The sequence below is a fragment of the Myxocyprinus asiaticus genome, chromosome 11, assembly GCF_019703515.2.
Source record: "Myxocyprinus asiaticus isolate MX2 ecotype Aquarium Trade chromosome 11, UBuf_Myxa_2, whole genome shotgun sequence".
Classification (NCBI taxonomy): domain Eukaryota; kingdom Metazoa; phylum Chordata; class Actinopteri; order Cypriniformes; family Catostomidae; genus Myxocyprinus; species Myxocyprinus asiaticus.
In genome coordinates, this window is record NC_059354.1 from 43284737 (window position 1) to 43299255 (window position 14519).

The 14519-nt window shown below is 37.5% G+C and overlaps 1 protein-coding gene across 4 annotated transcripts in view; it reads right to left on the reverse strand.

Annotated features, from left to right (window-relative positions):
• LOC127447916 (zinc finger protein 385B-like) overlaps positions 1-14519 on the reverse strand; it is a 191623-nt gene that overhangs the window by 40350 nt on the left and 136754 nt on the right. For all 4 annotated transcript variants that reach the window (XM_051710117.1, XM_051710118.1, XM_051710119.1 and 1 more), the window contains exon 4: positions 795-905. In XM_051710117.1, the coding sequence (XP_051566077.1) occupies positions 795-905 (111 nt within the window). The remainder of the gene's footprint in view (positions 1-794; positions 906-14519) is intronic.

Consider the following 14519-nt stretch of genomic DNA (forward strand, 5'->3'; position numbering starts at 1 on the left):
TAAAAATCTATTTCAAATTAGCACTTTGATGTCTGGGCTCAATCTTCATGTTTATTGTGGGCAGAATGACTTAAACGCAAAGACTTAGGGAGCAATCAGCACAGGTAAAGGAAATGAATGAAAAAGTACTGAGAAACAGCAAACAAAACAATTGCTGTAATAGAACGATTCAAATGATTCAGCATACTCCTCTTCGGCTATGAGTGAGAAGTGTTCATTAAAAGCTGGCTGAGAGCAGAACTGCCAGCATCACGTTTGCTACAATTACCATACATTAGCGCACTTACCTTGTTGTGTATGATTAATGAAGTGCGTTGCCACTCACACTCCAAACTGCTGTACTGGGGCTAGTTCATACTCATAAAACTATAACATTCACTTTGAGATAGGCAGGACTAGAATGGGCTAAGATCACTTCTCTCATCATATTTAAAGGGACAGTTCACCCAAAAATGTAAATTCTGTCATCACTTACTCACCTTCATGCTGTTTCAAACCCATATGTCTTGCATTTTATCACAGACTACAAAATGAGACGTTGGGCAGAATGTTAGGTACTGACAGCCTCAGTCACCATTCACTTTCTCCATGTGTCTCAGAGGGAAAAAAATGTCACGTGGGTTTGGAACAACATGAGGGTGAGTAAATGATGACAGAATTTTCATTTTTGGGTGCACTATACCTTTAAGTGAAAGGATACACTGAAGACAAAGCGCACGCACAACTGAAGACAAACATTCACACGCCAGCATGTAAACACTTTCAACCAAGAAAAGTTTGTTTTTTGTACTCACATCTGAATTAAAGCGGAGCTGACAGATGTTGCAGGAAATAACTTGTTTCTTCTTGGGTGGAATGGAGACTCCAAATGTGTGGTTGATTACGGCTTTCTGGACAGGGTCCATCTGGAAGACAAACAGTGGAGAAACAGTTTTAGTAAGGCTAAAATAACAGGCCAGTAGTTCGCATTTGCACTGGCCCTGTCAACATTTTCACTGGCTCCACCACAAAAAATTACACATTTTATTTTAGCAGGGTATATTTTTTAAATGTGTCATATACTATATTATATATATATATATATATATATATATATATATATATATATATATATATATATATACACACACACACACACACACACATATATCATTAAAATGTTACATTACCTTTACAAAAAAAACAAAAAATCACAAAAAAATATGTATTATAACTATGTTTTTATACAGCTATATGCCTCATGACAGCTATTAATCCATTAACACACTTTTGCTAGAAAACAATGGCATACGATGCAAAACTTTAATGATTTGTATCTTTCTTATAATCCATCATAATCGAAGCTTCTAAAACAAGTAATTCTTGCCATTTTGAAAAACAAAATCATCTTTGTTAGCCAGCAAGATAACGTTACCTTGGTAACATATAAAAATAGGCAGAATTCGTGACAACGCTGTTCAGTTAACAGAAAACCAAATGTTTATGTTTGCAAGGCAAACCCAGTTGTTTTTTCCCTGAACAATGATAATAATGACAACAAAAACATACACAATGAAAAATAGAGGTAAAATGCGAAATTCAAATCAAATCCCTTTATTGTCACTCAACCATATACACAAGTGCAACAGTGTGTGAAAGTCTTGGGTGCGGTTCCTAGCAACATAGCATTATGACAATTACAATAAACATCTGATTTACACATAACACAGTTTACACGTTACAAAACACAACATACAATATACACCTAATAATATACAATATACATTATACACAAAATACGAAGACTGTATACAATAAAAAATACACTGTACCCCTACACTGTAGAAGTATAAAATGTGAGTCCATTCTGAGGCTAATAAAGTGCGGTGCTGATATATGTATCGTGATCGATCAAGAGTTCAAAAGTCTGATTGCTTGGGGGATTTCTTAGTTGTTTCTAGGTCTTCACTGAATGATTATTATATCATGCATTGTGCAGTTTATTTTTATTTAGGTCTTTGTGTTATGTTCACTTTCAGATTGCTTTTTAAGGTGATAGATGACTTTTTTCGCTCAAATAACATCATCCACTAGCATCCACTCTCCATCCGGGTATCAAGGTTTAAGCAAATCAAAACAATTCGGGCTGCATAAGGTGGCTTAGTTCAATTCTGTCCTCAATTTAAAATGAGTTTTACACCCCTGCTCTACATAAACTGTCATTATATATTGCATATTTTTGTTTCTCTTTTTATCCCGTGTTTCTGCCTTTCCAGTCCATACCTCAATGATGCTTACTAGTGTGATCTATTCATTGACGTTAGATTGCCAGTTCTATTTGTGAAATATTTTCATTCATATTCAAGGATATAATTGTTGATGCTAGATATATTCATAAAGGGAGACTGGGGCTAACTGTCTCAATGGGAAGTTGTCACAAGGGCAATATTTAAGCAATTATAAGGTTTTGAGTTAAAAGTCTAATTACACAAATGTGTTTTCATTAGCAGTGGTTTTGTATACTGGTTTCAAACATCTAAACCCTCTAAAATTACAATATAATTTTGTGAATTCTATCAGGGATGGTCACATGAATGTTCACATGAAACCTACGCCACTGGTTTATTAGCAGGTTCCATTGTGACAACTAATCCCTTGTGGATAAAAGGTCAACATGTGTTCAGTGGATTTCCTTTTTTTCTTGGGCAATAATGATGAAAATAATGAATTGACTTTTTGTAGCCAATACTTCAGTGTATGTGGCTATACAGTTAGGACTATATGACTTTAAAAAAATAAACCTACCACCTACTCTGAGAAATATTCACTGGTGTAAAAAGTGTGACAATTAGCAGACATCAAGCTAAGGAACATTCAGAATCTGTTGATGTGTTTAACAGACAATTGCTGTGTACTGTCACAGTATGTACTGTATTTGATGAAGGATGCACGTATCTGCCGCCAAAACAGTAAGTTTTTTTTAGGTATGCATGCGAGTAGTATGAATAGTTTACGGCCATAGTTCATCCAGGTGATGTGGGCATTGACCCGTTACCCGCATATATGAAGAAAGAATGTAAGAATGCAAAACATAGTTTTAATGTTAGAAAAACAATAACAAAATTATTTTTTGTGACCTCTTAAATTCATAGGTATTTGTAATTTGACAGTGACATAAATAACTGGAATAGTACTTGTTGCAATGAAGCTGGGTATCTTAATCCAGAAGAACTACGCATGGGTGCTTACTTTGGTGTTGCCACCACTCATAATCCTCAAGCCACCCCCTACACATCCCATAAATTGTTTTCTAGATCCACCCCTGACTCTAAGCCGTTTTACTCATTTTCAATGTTGTAGTTACTGCATTTTGGCTTTGTAGTTCAGTATTATTTAGACCTGTTTTAAAGAAACATAGAAAGAAAAGTCAGTGAGATGAGAATCAGATGCATAGAATGTGTTGTCTGCATTAGTCTGTCTCTGCGATCCTAAGAGCCGGGTGGAAATGAGAGTGATAAGCATTCTGTGCTGCAGGCGAGACAGCTGTTTAATGCTGAGAATCAATGGCACTGGTCTCCTGGGGTCTACCTGATAGAAATAGATACTCTGATTACTGAACCAAGGAGGACTACGACAAGACACTACATTGAGGATCAGTGCTACATCAGCACAAGAGAGCAACAGAGCACCTTGGTTGACTCAATCAACTGCAACTTCTGAAGTTATGCCAGATGGTTACCTTTAATCAAACAAACACATTTAAATCAAAGCCAACAAAAGCCTTTCATAAAGAATGACAAATATGCCAACACTGCTCCAATGAAGTCCTGAGTGCCAACAATTTAACAGCAAAAAACCAAAACAAAAACACAACAAATAGACTTTATAACTGCAATCTAAGAATAACTAAGAATAGGTTTAGTTTAAATATTGGGAAGAACATTTTAAAATCAAACTATACAGACACACCAAGTTTTCACCATCCCAGTGAAATTGCATGTTAAAGCTGATTAGTTGTTCTTGTTTAGAAAGAGAGTTTGTCCACTATCTTTTGTAAACTAAATAAATATGTATGTCGTTATTTTTTCTGTGAAACAAAAATATCAAAATTGAAGGATCTTTATGCAGCTCCAAAACAAAACCATAAAATCACCATAAAAATAGTCCATACAACTTGTGCGCTATATTCCAAGTCTTCTTAGAGCATAGCGTTTGTGTGTTGAACAGAAGTGATTATACACTGATAATCTTCCCTCCGCAATGGCTTTGAAATTGTTTGCTTTCACATAACAACAAAAAAGTGTCAACATGTTTGACGGTTTGACATCATTGCCGCCAAAATGTCATTCGCTCTCACATGTGTTGAAACTGAATGTGACGTGCCAGTTAAAATATGCAGAAAGAAGAATGATATTTGAGAGCTGTAGTGGAGCAGAAGATTTTCAGTGAATAAAGATTGTAAGTCAAAACTGTAACAGTGAATAGCATCCCTTGTAACTTAATTTATATCATGAAGGAAGACAAATACTTTCATTTTAGGAAAGACAGTATGACATAGAAACAAATAATACTTACATTACATTAAGTCACATTTAGGATCGCTAGAATTATTGGTATTATCCAGTAGTCTCTTAACTTTGTTCTAACCATCCATATACCCAACTCTACACCCATGGATCAGAGAATTTAATGAGACAAGAAAACTACTGAACAAAATTTAACAAGCACTGAAATATGCCGTGTGCATCCTCAAAGTCACGCATGACACCCTAGCACAAAAGCACTGACTTTGCCTCCAAGACACTGAACCATTACACATTAGTTCACAACAGTCATTTCTCTAAGAAGGAAAGCATTAGACAGACAAATCAAGCAAAATACAGAATCATGAGATGGAACATAAAAGAAAACTGGAGCATATTCATCATGTGACACAATCCTGGCATATTTTACCTGAAGCAAATGGAGAGAGTCCACAGTGTATTTCAGTGTGAAATTACAAGTGGAGAGAGCAGTCCAAGGGAGAGAGAGAAAGAGAGAGACACAGTGTGGCGTGTGCACTTTAGCAGTGCAGCAGAGGAGGTCTGGTCTCACGGCAACACCACTCTCTCTCTCTTTCTCACTCACACACACACACACACACACACACACACACACACACATGTTGGTGCAGCTATCATTATGAGGACTCTCCATAGAAATAATGATTTTTATACTGTATGAACTATAGATTCTATCCCCTAACCCTAACCCTGCCCCTAAACCTAACCCTCACAAAAAAAACTTTCTGCATTTTTACATTTTCAATAAAACATCGTTTAGTATGTTTTTTAAGTGATTTGAATTATGGGGACACTAGAAATGTCCTCATAAACCACATTTATAGCATAATACCCTTGTAATTACCAGTCTGTAACCTAAAAAAAGTCCCCGTAAACCACTTAAACCTGCCCCCCCCCCCCCCCCACACACACACACACACACACACACAAACACACACAGTATTATTCAGAGTTATATCTGTAAAGTAATTAGGGATGTGTGAGACCAGTTGACAAAATGGTACTGATGCTTCTAGTCGATGCTGAAATTACTAGTCGGTCAGTATTGTTCCCCATTAAACTGTTCAGCATTTTTACACATTTACGTTTGGCTTTATATTTTTTACAAAGGCTGTGCTTGAATTACTGTCATTTTAAATGTTACACACTTTAAATATAATTAATAATAAAAGTACTATTAAAAAAGAGAATATCTGGAGTAGATGTATATAAAGTTTCAATTCACCTCAGGCTGCATGTGTTTCTTCCCTCTCACTCACGGCGCGTGCAGGAAAATGTCCTCTTGCAAGATGAGTAAAGTATAGAAATCACTTCGTTGGTGGTGCGGGAAGCAGATTTCTGAAACGTTGGCTTGCAAGTCGCTATGGATGTTTTGCAAATTCTTTTCCCGCCAAGCAGGCTTTTTCAAGTGCAGGATAGTCACCTCAGGTGAGTCAGGTCCCTGTTGACGTGATAATTTTGCTCATCAAAAATGTATAATTTTGAGTAAGTAGCCTAGAATATGACCGTTTAATGCTAGGAATGCCATTTTTTCCCTTGCTGATCAACAAGGCTATTTTCAACGATGTGCCGACTGCTCAACGGTCCCTAGGGGGGCACCAGAAACTCCACTGGCTGCATTTACTCGCACATTATACGTTATTCAAGGACCCGGGGTTGCAGTTGTAGTTTACACCGTACCTGTTATTGGTTAACGTTTTTAACCGAACAGCTGCCATATTACTGTGTAGATCATAGGCTAATGCACATCATGAAATACATGCAACTTTTCAGCACATTTTTTCTTTCTTGTATATTTAGCTTACCTGTGAATTATTTTCAGTAATGTCCTGACTGTTCTAATTATTTAAGTAACTTTTACTTGGTGAATTCCGTTTTGAAGGCCATTAGGCCTATTGCTCTATTGGTCCTCCACTATACATTCAAATGTTTTCAAATAATTCGCTAACGTTGACTCATTAAATGCATGTCATGTTCTATATTTAATGTAGCCTACAATAATGATAATGCAAGGCAAGCACGTCACAAGTACACGCCCCTTTTTCAGCAGAATTTAGCGTCGGATTTGGCTGTTGGAAGTATTTTAAATGGGTTGCGTAAACACCGTTTGACTGTTTTCTGAGGGTTTCTTTTTAAATTAGTCGACTCCAAAATTTTCGTTTAAACGTCAGTGAAATTAGTCACACAATTTAAACACACATCCCTAGAAGTAATCTGTACTTATTACTTTTGGACGCACAGACATTCTGATTACAAAATCTGTACACATTTCCACCAATAATGCTGTGTAATTATTTGGAGCTTCTTTCCACGGAAGCCTATTATTGTAGTATCAACGATTTCAGATAAACCCACCCCTAAATTGCACAGAAAAACAAAACAAACTGCCATTGGTCACTGACTATGTTGGTCATACGAACTTTTAAAAATGGTATCACACACCGAACGCATCAGGCGGACGACACACAGCATCCTAAATTTCTAAACCATTGTTTTCTATGAATGTACGCACACCGGTGTCGCCGTTCGCCGTCCGACCGACCTATGGCTTTGGAGGCTGCTCAAAATTCTAGATTTCCATAGAATAGAATAGATTTCCATTAAATTCTATAAATTTCTACCCAAATCTTTCAGTTTGTGCAATTGCAGTGTTTTTTTACATACTTGCAAACTCATCGACATCACTCTGTTCATTCTTGAATAAGTGCAAAAAGCTTTGAATGTATCTTTTGTCTGTACAATAACAAGATGAAGTTTTCTATATGCGATACACGTGCTTTGTCCTATCTAATGCGACGCAGCAGGGCACTTCTTGTCTGGTGAATGACTGGCTTAAGTGGGCGTTTCTTGACCAGAATGAGCACATAAAATGCAATGTGGCGACTTCCAATGGGAAACGGGTGACAAATAGGTGACTGCAAAGTGCAATTACCCATGCCATGACTTTTAACTCTAACTAAAACTGCTGTTTTTAATTTTATGGTAAAAATGCTGATGTTTATTAGAGGCATATTTTACCCCTGGAAAAGAGTACAGTGCTCTCTGCTCGATTAGAGGATGGCGGAATGGACTAGCAACCATCCATTCACAACCTCTGCATGTCACTAATGCAGTTCCTCGCCAATACACCACCCTCAAACCACAGCACAGGAAATGCCCCTCATTTTTTAAAGGAATCCAAAGCCACACAGCAGCAATCTGTTACCTCACTGACATGCCACCTGTGTGCATAGTGCTGAACAGCAGTAATCTGTGATTAAAATCTTACTCTCCCACCACAACAACTTTCAGGGGAGGAAAGTTACAGGCTAAAGGTATGATGACTGTGGGAAATAGAGGGGTCAGGAGAGAAGAAACAGCAGGAAAGCCAATGTGTATTAGAGCTATCATGGAATTGTTCTTGTGTTCTACCTCTGCATGCACCTGGTGAGGCCCAATATGCATTCACAGTCTCTAGAGGAAAGTGACTTTACCTGTCAATCAGAAATTGTTAATCACATTACCGTGAGAGGAAGTGCGGAGACTTCAGTTACTGTCCAATGAATTTAAATTATAGCATCCAGGCATTCACCTCCATTCAGCCATAACTGAAAATCAAATAAACAAACTCCCTTCACCAACAATAAACATGACTGGGAATATCAGTCTGAAACAATGTACCAGGCGTGTTGTCTCCAAGGATGCTTTGGAGAAAGTGCCTTGAAACATTTTGAATGAGAAAATAATCAACATAAAAATAAAAAAAAGTCACATAAGAAATGTGACTGAGAATGGCTAGATGTGTTCGAGCTGACAGAAAGGCAACGGTAACTCAGATAGCCCCTCTGTACAATTGTAGTGAGCAGAATAACATCTCAGAATGCACAACAAGTCAAACTTTGAGGCAGATGGGCTACAACAGCAGAAGACAATGTCGGGCACTTTATTAGGAAAGTGCTCGGTGGGGGCCTGGGTAGCTCAGCGAGTAAAGATGCTGACTACCAGCCCTGGAGTCATGAGTTCGAATCCAGGGCGTGCTGAGTGACTCCAGCCAGGTCTCCTAAGCAACCAAATTGGCCCGGTTGATAGTGAGGGTACAGTCACATGTGGTCACTATAATGTGTGGTTCTCGCTCTCGGTGGGGCGTGTGGTGAGTTGTGCGTAGATGCCGCGGAGAATAACGTGAAGCCTCCACACGCGCTACGTCTCAACAAACCAAGTGATAAGATGCGCGTATTGACGGTCTCCGACGCGGAGGCAACTGAGATTTGTCCTCCGCCACCCGGAATGAAGCGAGTCACTATACCACCACGAGGACTTAGAGTGCATAGGGAATTGGGCATGCCAAATTGTGGAGAAAAGGGGAGAAAAAAAAAAAAATACAAAAAAAAAATATATATATATATAAAAAAAAAAAGGAAAGTGCTCGGTGAATGTATATGAGTGCTGGAAATCAGCTGCCAAAAAGACAGCGCAGGGGTACTGAATTAAGTCTGTATTTGGGGTTATCGATGCTTTAGAAAGACAGGTCTTATTATTTTTATTTTAAAATATATTGTTAAAATATTCAAATATACAGTAATATGTTTTAGTATCAACTTAATAGTGAAGCACTGGTACTTCTGATATCACTACAAGATGGTAAAAATATTTAGGGCTTTACTGAAAACATTCATGGCTTAAGCCCACGTAGCCCAGGCCTTGTGCTGCACATGGACAGCACTAAAGAGTATCACAACACAGTCATAGTGCACAGGTGTAGAACACGTCTATGGAACAGCACACGAAAAAACATAAGTATGCTCGCTCACTCGGACTTCACTTTGACTCGGAAACTTAAAATTACTTGAAATGATGATCTGTCAGTCAGATTTCTTTCTTTCTCTCTCTCTTTCTTTCTTTCTTTCTTTCTCCCAACCAATTTACAAGCTCCCTCAATGATATCTTGTCCCTGTAATAGTAAGAATGTCTTTGAGTGCGCTGATAGCTGTGCCCTTGCCAAAGCTAGAGACCGTTCATCTCTGAAGAACAGAAAGAGAGCAGATGGATTATGCGTTGCTTTTCTTCATGGCTGAGAACACCTGGCTGAGCACAAACCTGCCTCAGTCTGTTGTGACTTTTGCAGCATTGTTTTCAGTAGTATATAGAGAGAGAGAGAGAGAGAGAGAGAGAGAGAGAGAGAGAGCCGTGACTATGGCTCACTGTGTAATCACATTGGGATCATCCCTCATCCGCACAGCTCTCTCAAGCACAAAATCACAATCACACTGATGACTAACTCCTCTTTATCCAATGTGCTGCCTCAACCACAGAGATTTATTCAATATACTTCCCAAACGACAAGGCAAATTGCATTGTTTTCTCTTACTGTTGTTATTATTTGTGCCCATTAGGGTTGGAACTGGTTCTTTTTTCATAAAAAAAAATAAAATACCGGAACCAAATGATTTTCATGCTGTTCGGTTCCAGTAATGGCTCTTGAACATCTGCATTCTTCTGCCGACAATGTTTCCTGTAATGCTGAAAAAACAGTGCCTAATCAAAAGAAATTGTTTTATTATATTATTTTAGAATATAGTAAAAATTAGGTACCACTTTACATTTGGTGCCTTTAACGCAACCTGGTCTCATAGTGAAAATGTGACTCTATATAACTTTTTGCAAAACTTGTTATACGTGTCTCCAGGTACAATTCCCTGCAAATTCCAGGAGAAATGAACACTAGAGGCGCTACAACAACTGTGTTTTATTCACTTTCACTCAAATCATGACTTTAATGGCTGATAATGACTTTATAAATACTTATGATGTCGACACACTTTTACTCAAAAACATCTTATGAAAAAAACATATATTAATGCTTTTATTATAGACTCACCTACATATACAACCATATTCCCATACAGATAGCTTGTGCGGTAGCTTACTTGATAGGGCATTGGATTTAGAGAACTGCGGTTCAAGTCCGGCCATGAACTCAAGCTGGCACGTGACATTACAGAGTCATTGAAGCAGCACAATTGCTTCAGAAAATGTGCTTTTTCATTTTGCTTCTGCGTTTTAAAACACTAATGGTTACGTTTAGGCATTGATAAGGTAAGGATGTCTTTTTTTTAAATGTCTCATTTATATTTTAAAACATTATTGGTTAGGTTCAGGCAAAAGTTTTAGGTTTGGGAGGTATGTTTAAAAACTATAATAATCTAAAATTCACCTTAAAACCGCATCTGAATATGACACAATTTAACTTGCTTTTGGTGCCCACAGCTGGACATTTCACTGGAAACCTGCAGCAAAATATGATATACAGCACGTGAATTTTGAATTGCAAAAATGTTGTCATGTTCACGTAAATTTCATCAGACCAGGCTGCTTTAACTACTATGACCTAACATTAAAACAGATACAATACAGTGTATTTATTGTGCAGCTACATGTAGTTCTGCAAAATTCTCACAAGATTCACATGTGCTGCTACTGAGGTTGATGTACGTGTACACGCAAAGGTTGTGAATTGATGGTTGCTAGTCCATTCCGCCATCCTCTAATCGAGCAGAGAGCACTGTACTCTTTTCCAAGGGTAAAATATGCCTCTAATAAACATCAGCATTTTTACCATAAAATTAAAAACAGCAGTTTTAGTTAGAGTTAAAAGTCATGGCATGGGTAATTGCACTTTGCAGTCACCTATTTGTCACCCGTTTCCCATTGGAAGTCGCCACATTGCATTTTATGTGCTCATTCTGGTCAAGAAATGCCCACTTAAGCCAGTCATTCACCAGACAAGAAGTGCCCTGCTGTGTCGCATTAGATAGGACAAAGCACGTGTATCGGTTCAGGAATAGGGGTAGGGTTAGGATTTAGGGTAAGGGTAGGGTTAGGTTAGGTTTTGGGGTAAGATTAACAGTGTATTTACAGATGTACTGAAATGCAGGTACGTTAAATGTAAGTACAATGCAACAACAAGTCCATACATATTAAGTACATTGTGGGTCCATAAATTATATTACATTAGGTTACAAAATTATATTTTGAAATTGTAGTCTGAATTGATTGTGATGGCACTGCTGGGAAAACAATAACTTAAACCAGCCTAAAGGTGGTTTGCTTGTCTCCCAGCGTGGTTAATCTGGTTACGTTTTTGCTGGTTTTAGAAGGGTTTGGGTTTCTTTTCAGCAAGTCAGACTGGGAGACCAATCATATTATTATCATCAGGTGAAAAAGCAGCATGTGCAGTTTTTTTTTTTTTTCAGATATCATGTTCAGAAGATGGTGGATCACGTTAATAGCAGCTTGGGAGGAACTGCAGGCTTCCTGCTCTGCATTGGGAGAGGAGAAAGCACTAATTATACATAAGGACACCTGCTCATGATGTTCTACAAACAGTCGGCTCAGATGGAGTGCCAGAAGAAGCATATGTCAGGGCACACACAAGCAGTACTGTTTGTTTTTACCGCACAGTAAACAATGGCAGTTCTCTTTCCTCAAAATATCTCTAATGCCTGTTATACACATTCAGTTAGGGCTGTTTGCTTAGTTGGGTCATTCCTGTTATGCAGTACTGTAGCTTTTGAACTCCAGTTTTAAAAAATGAGCATGATTGTGTTTGTAATTTCACAAAGTGTTTCTATAAAAGGATACACCAGACTTTCAGAAAAATGCTCAGGTCAAGCTCAGGCACTTTATTAATTACAGCTTAATAATTTATGCAGTGGCAAGACAAATAACATGACGCCTAACACGACAGAAAAATAGAGCTCAAATAACCATAGCTCAATGAGGGATTGAGAGCTAGCTTAACATGAGGGTTAATTACATGAATTACTTCAATATTTAAAGTTAATTTTGACATTTTTAGGTTAATATACCGAATTCTTTAATTTTAGAGTGAAACAAGCCAAATGATCCCACAAAACATCACAGTATTCATAAAATTCATTGCTAAAACTTGCAGATGTTTGTACTGTTAAAATAATGTAATTTCCCAGAGGATGATGTCAAAAAGGAACTGGCTTATTACAAAAGACTAACAGAATGTAAAGTGATATTAAGTACAGGAATAACCTACACTGGCGGCCAAAAGTTTGGAATAATGTACAGATTTTGCTGTTTTGGAAGGAAATTGGTACTTTAATTCACCAAAGTGGCATTTGACTGATCACAAAGTATAGTCAGGACATTACTGATGCAAAAAATTTGAAAAAAGTCATTTTTGAACTAAACTAAATTGCTAATTTTGTACTAGAAAATCACGTGCCATTATATCAAACACAGTTGAAAGCTGTTTGGTTCATTAAACGAAGTTTAACATTGTCTTTGTGTTTGTTTTTGAGTTGCCACAGTATGCAATAGACTGGCATGTCTTAAGGTCAATATTAGGTCAAAAATGGCAAAAAAGAAACATCTTTCTCTAGAAACTCGTTTGTCAATCATTGTTTTGAGGAATGAAGGCAATACAATGCTTGAAATTGCCAAAAAACTGAAGATTTCATACAAAAGTGTACACTACAGTCTTCAAAGACAAAGGACAACTGGCTCTAACAAGGACAGAAAGAGATGTGGAAGGCCAGTTGTACAACTAAACAAGAAGATAAGTACATCAGAGTCTCTAGTTTAAGAAATAGACGCCTCACATGTCCTCAGCTGACAGCTTCGTTGAATTCTACCCGCTCAACACCAGTTTCATGTACAACAGTAAAGAGAAGACTCAGGGGTGCAGGCCTTATGGGAAGAATTGCAAAGAAAAGCCACTTTTGAAACAGAAATACAAAAAGAAAAGGTTAGAGTGGGCAACGAAACACAGACATTGGACAACAGATAATTGGAAAAGAGTGTTATGGATCTTAACCCCATTGAGCTTTTGTGGGATCAGCTAGACTGTAAGGTGTTTTCTAAGTGCTCGAAAAGACAGCCACATCTATGGCAAGTGCTACAGGAAGCGCGGGGTGAAATGTCACCTGAGTATCTGGACAAACTGACAGCTAGAATGCCAAGGATCTGCAAAGCTGTCATTGCTGCACGTGGAGGATTTTTTGATGAGAACACTTTGAAGTAGTTTAAGAATTTCTAAAAAAAAAAAAAAAATTCAAATTGTAATAGTAATTTTTCACATTATTAATGTCCTGACTATACATTGTGATCAGTTGAATGCCACTTTGGTGAATAAAAGTAACAATTTCTTTCCATAAGAGCAAAATCTGTACATTATTCCAAACTTTTGGCCGCCAGTGTATAAACTGTTTACCAGTTTTAAAACTATATTTTAACATGTTTTGTTGAAACATTTTGATTAGAGAAAGGAAAATATAAAGAAACACCTGGAAGATTTCTTGATAAATTGCCAGATTTTCAATCATTTGAGAAACATGTGGGGACATGGCAAAAATGGCAGCATTTCCTCAAACCAAAGTAGTGAATTATTTAAAATTCACCCTTGTGTTCAATTAACTGTGATATTTTGATGCAAAAAGAAACTAGTATGATTTCAATCTTTAAGACTGTGAATTACATTTTTATCCAGAATACTGTATTTAAGCATATACGACAAAAACATGACAATCTACTGCATAGCAGGAATGACCCAGTTGAGAAACACAAATGTTGATTGAAGGAGAGTCGGAGCAACAGGAGAGGTGAGATCATTATATGAGACACACAAACAACAGCACTTATCAAATAATACCTCGAAAATGACTGTGAATCATGTGCATTGCTAACTATAATTATGCCATTCCTTGGAAGCTCAATAGAGACTACTGTGATTAGCATCATTAGGAGAAATTAATTCATTTGATGGCCTTGTAGGAAGATGGTATAATTAGGCTAATTTTGCGATGGCCTGATTGCAGCCTGGAGAACTCTTGATTTTCACGAACAGTCAAGCAGTAATTATGACAGCTTTTCCTGTGTTTATTTGTTTATTTATGGCGCAAATCGTCCTGTGGATGCTGGGTTGTTAAAACAACACGGTCAACAGGAGATGTCCTGGTGAGTGCATGC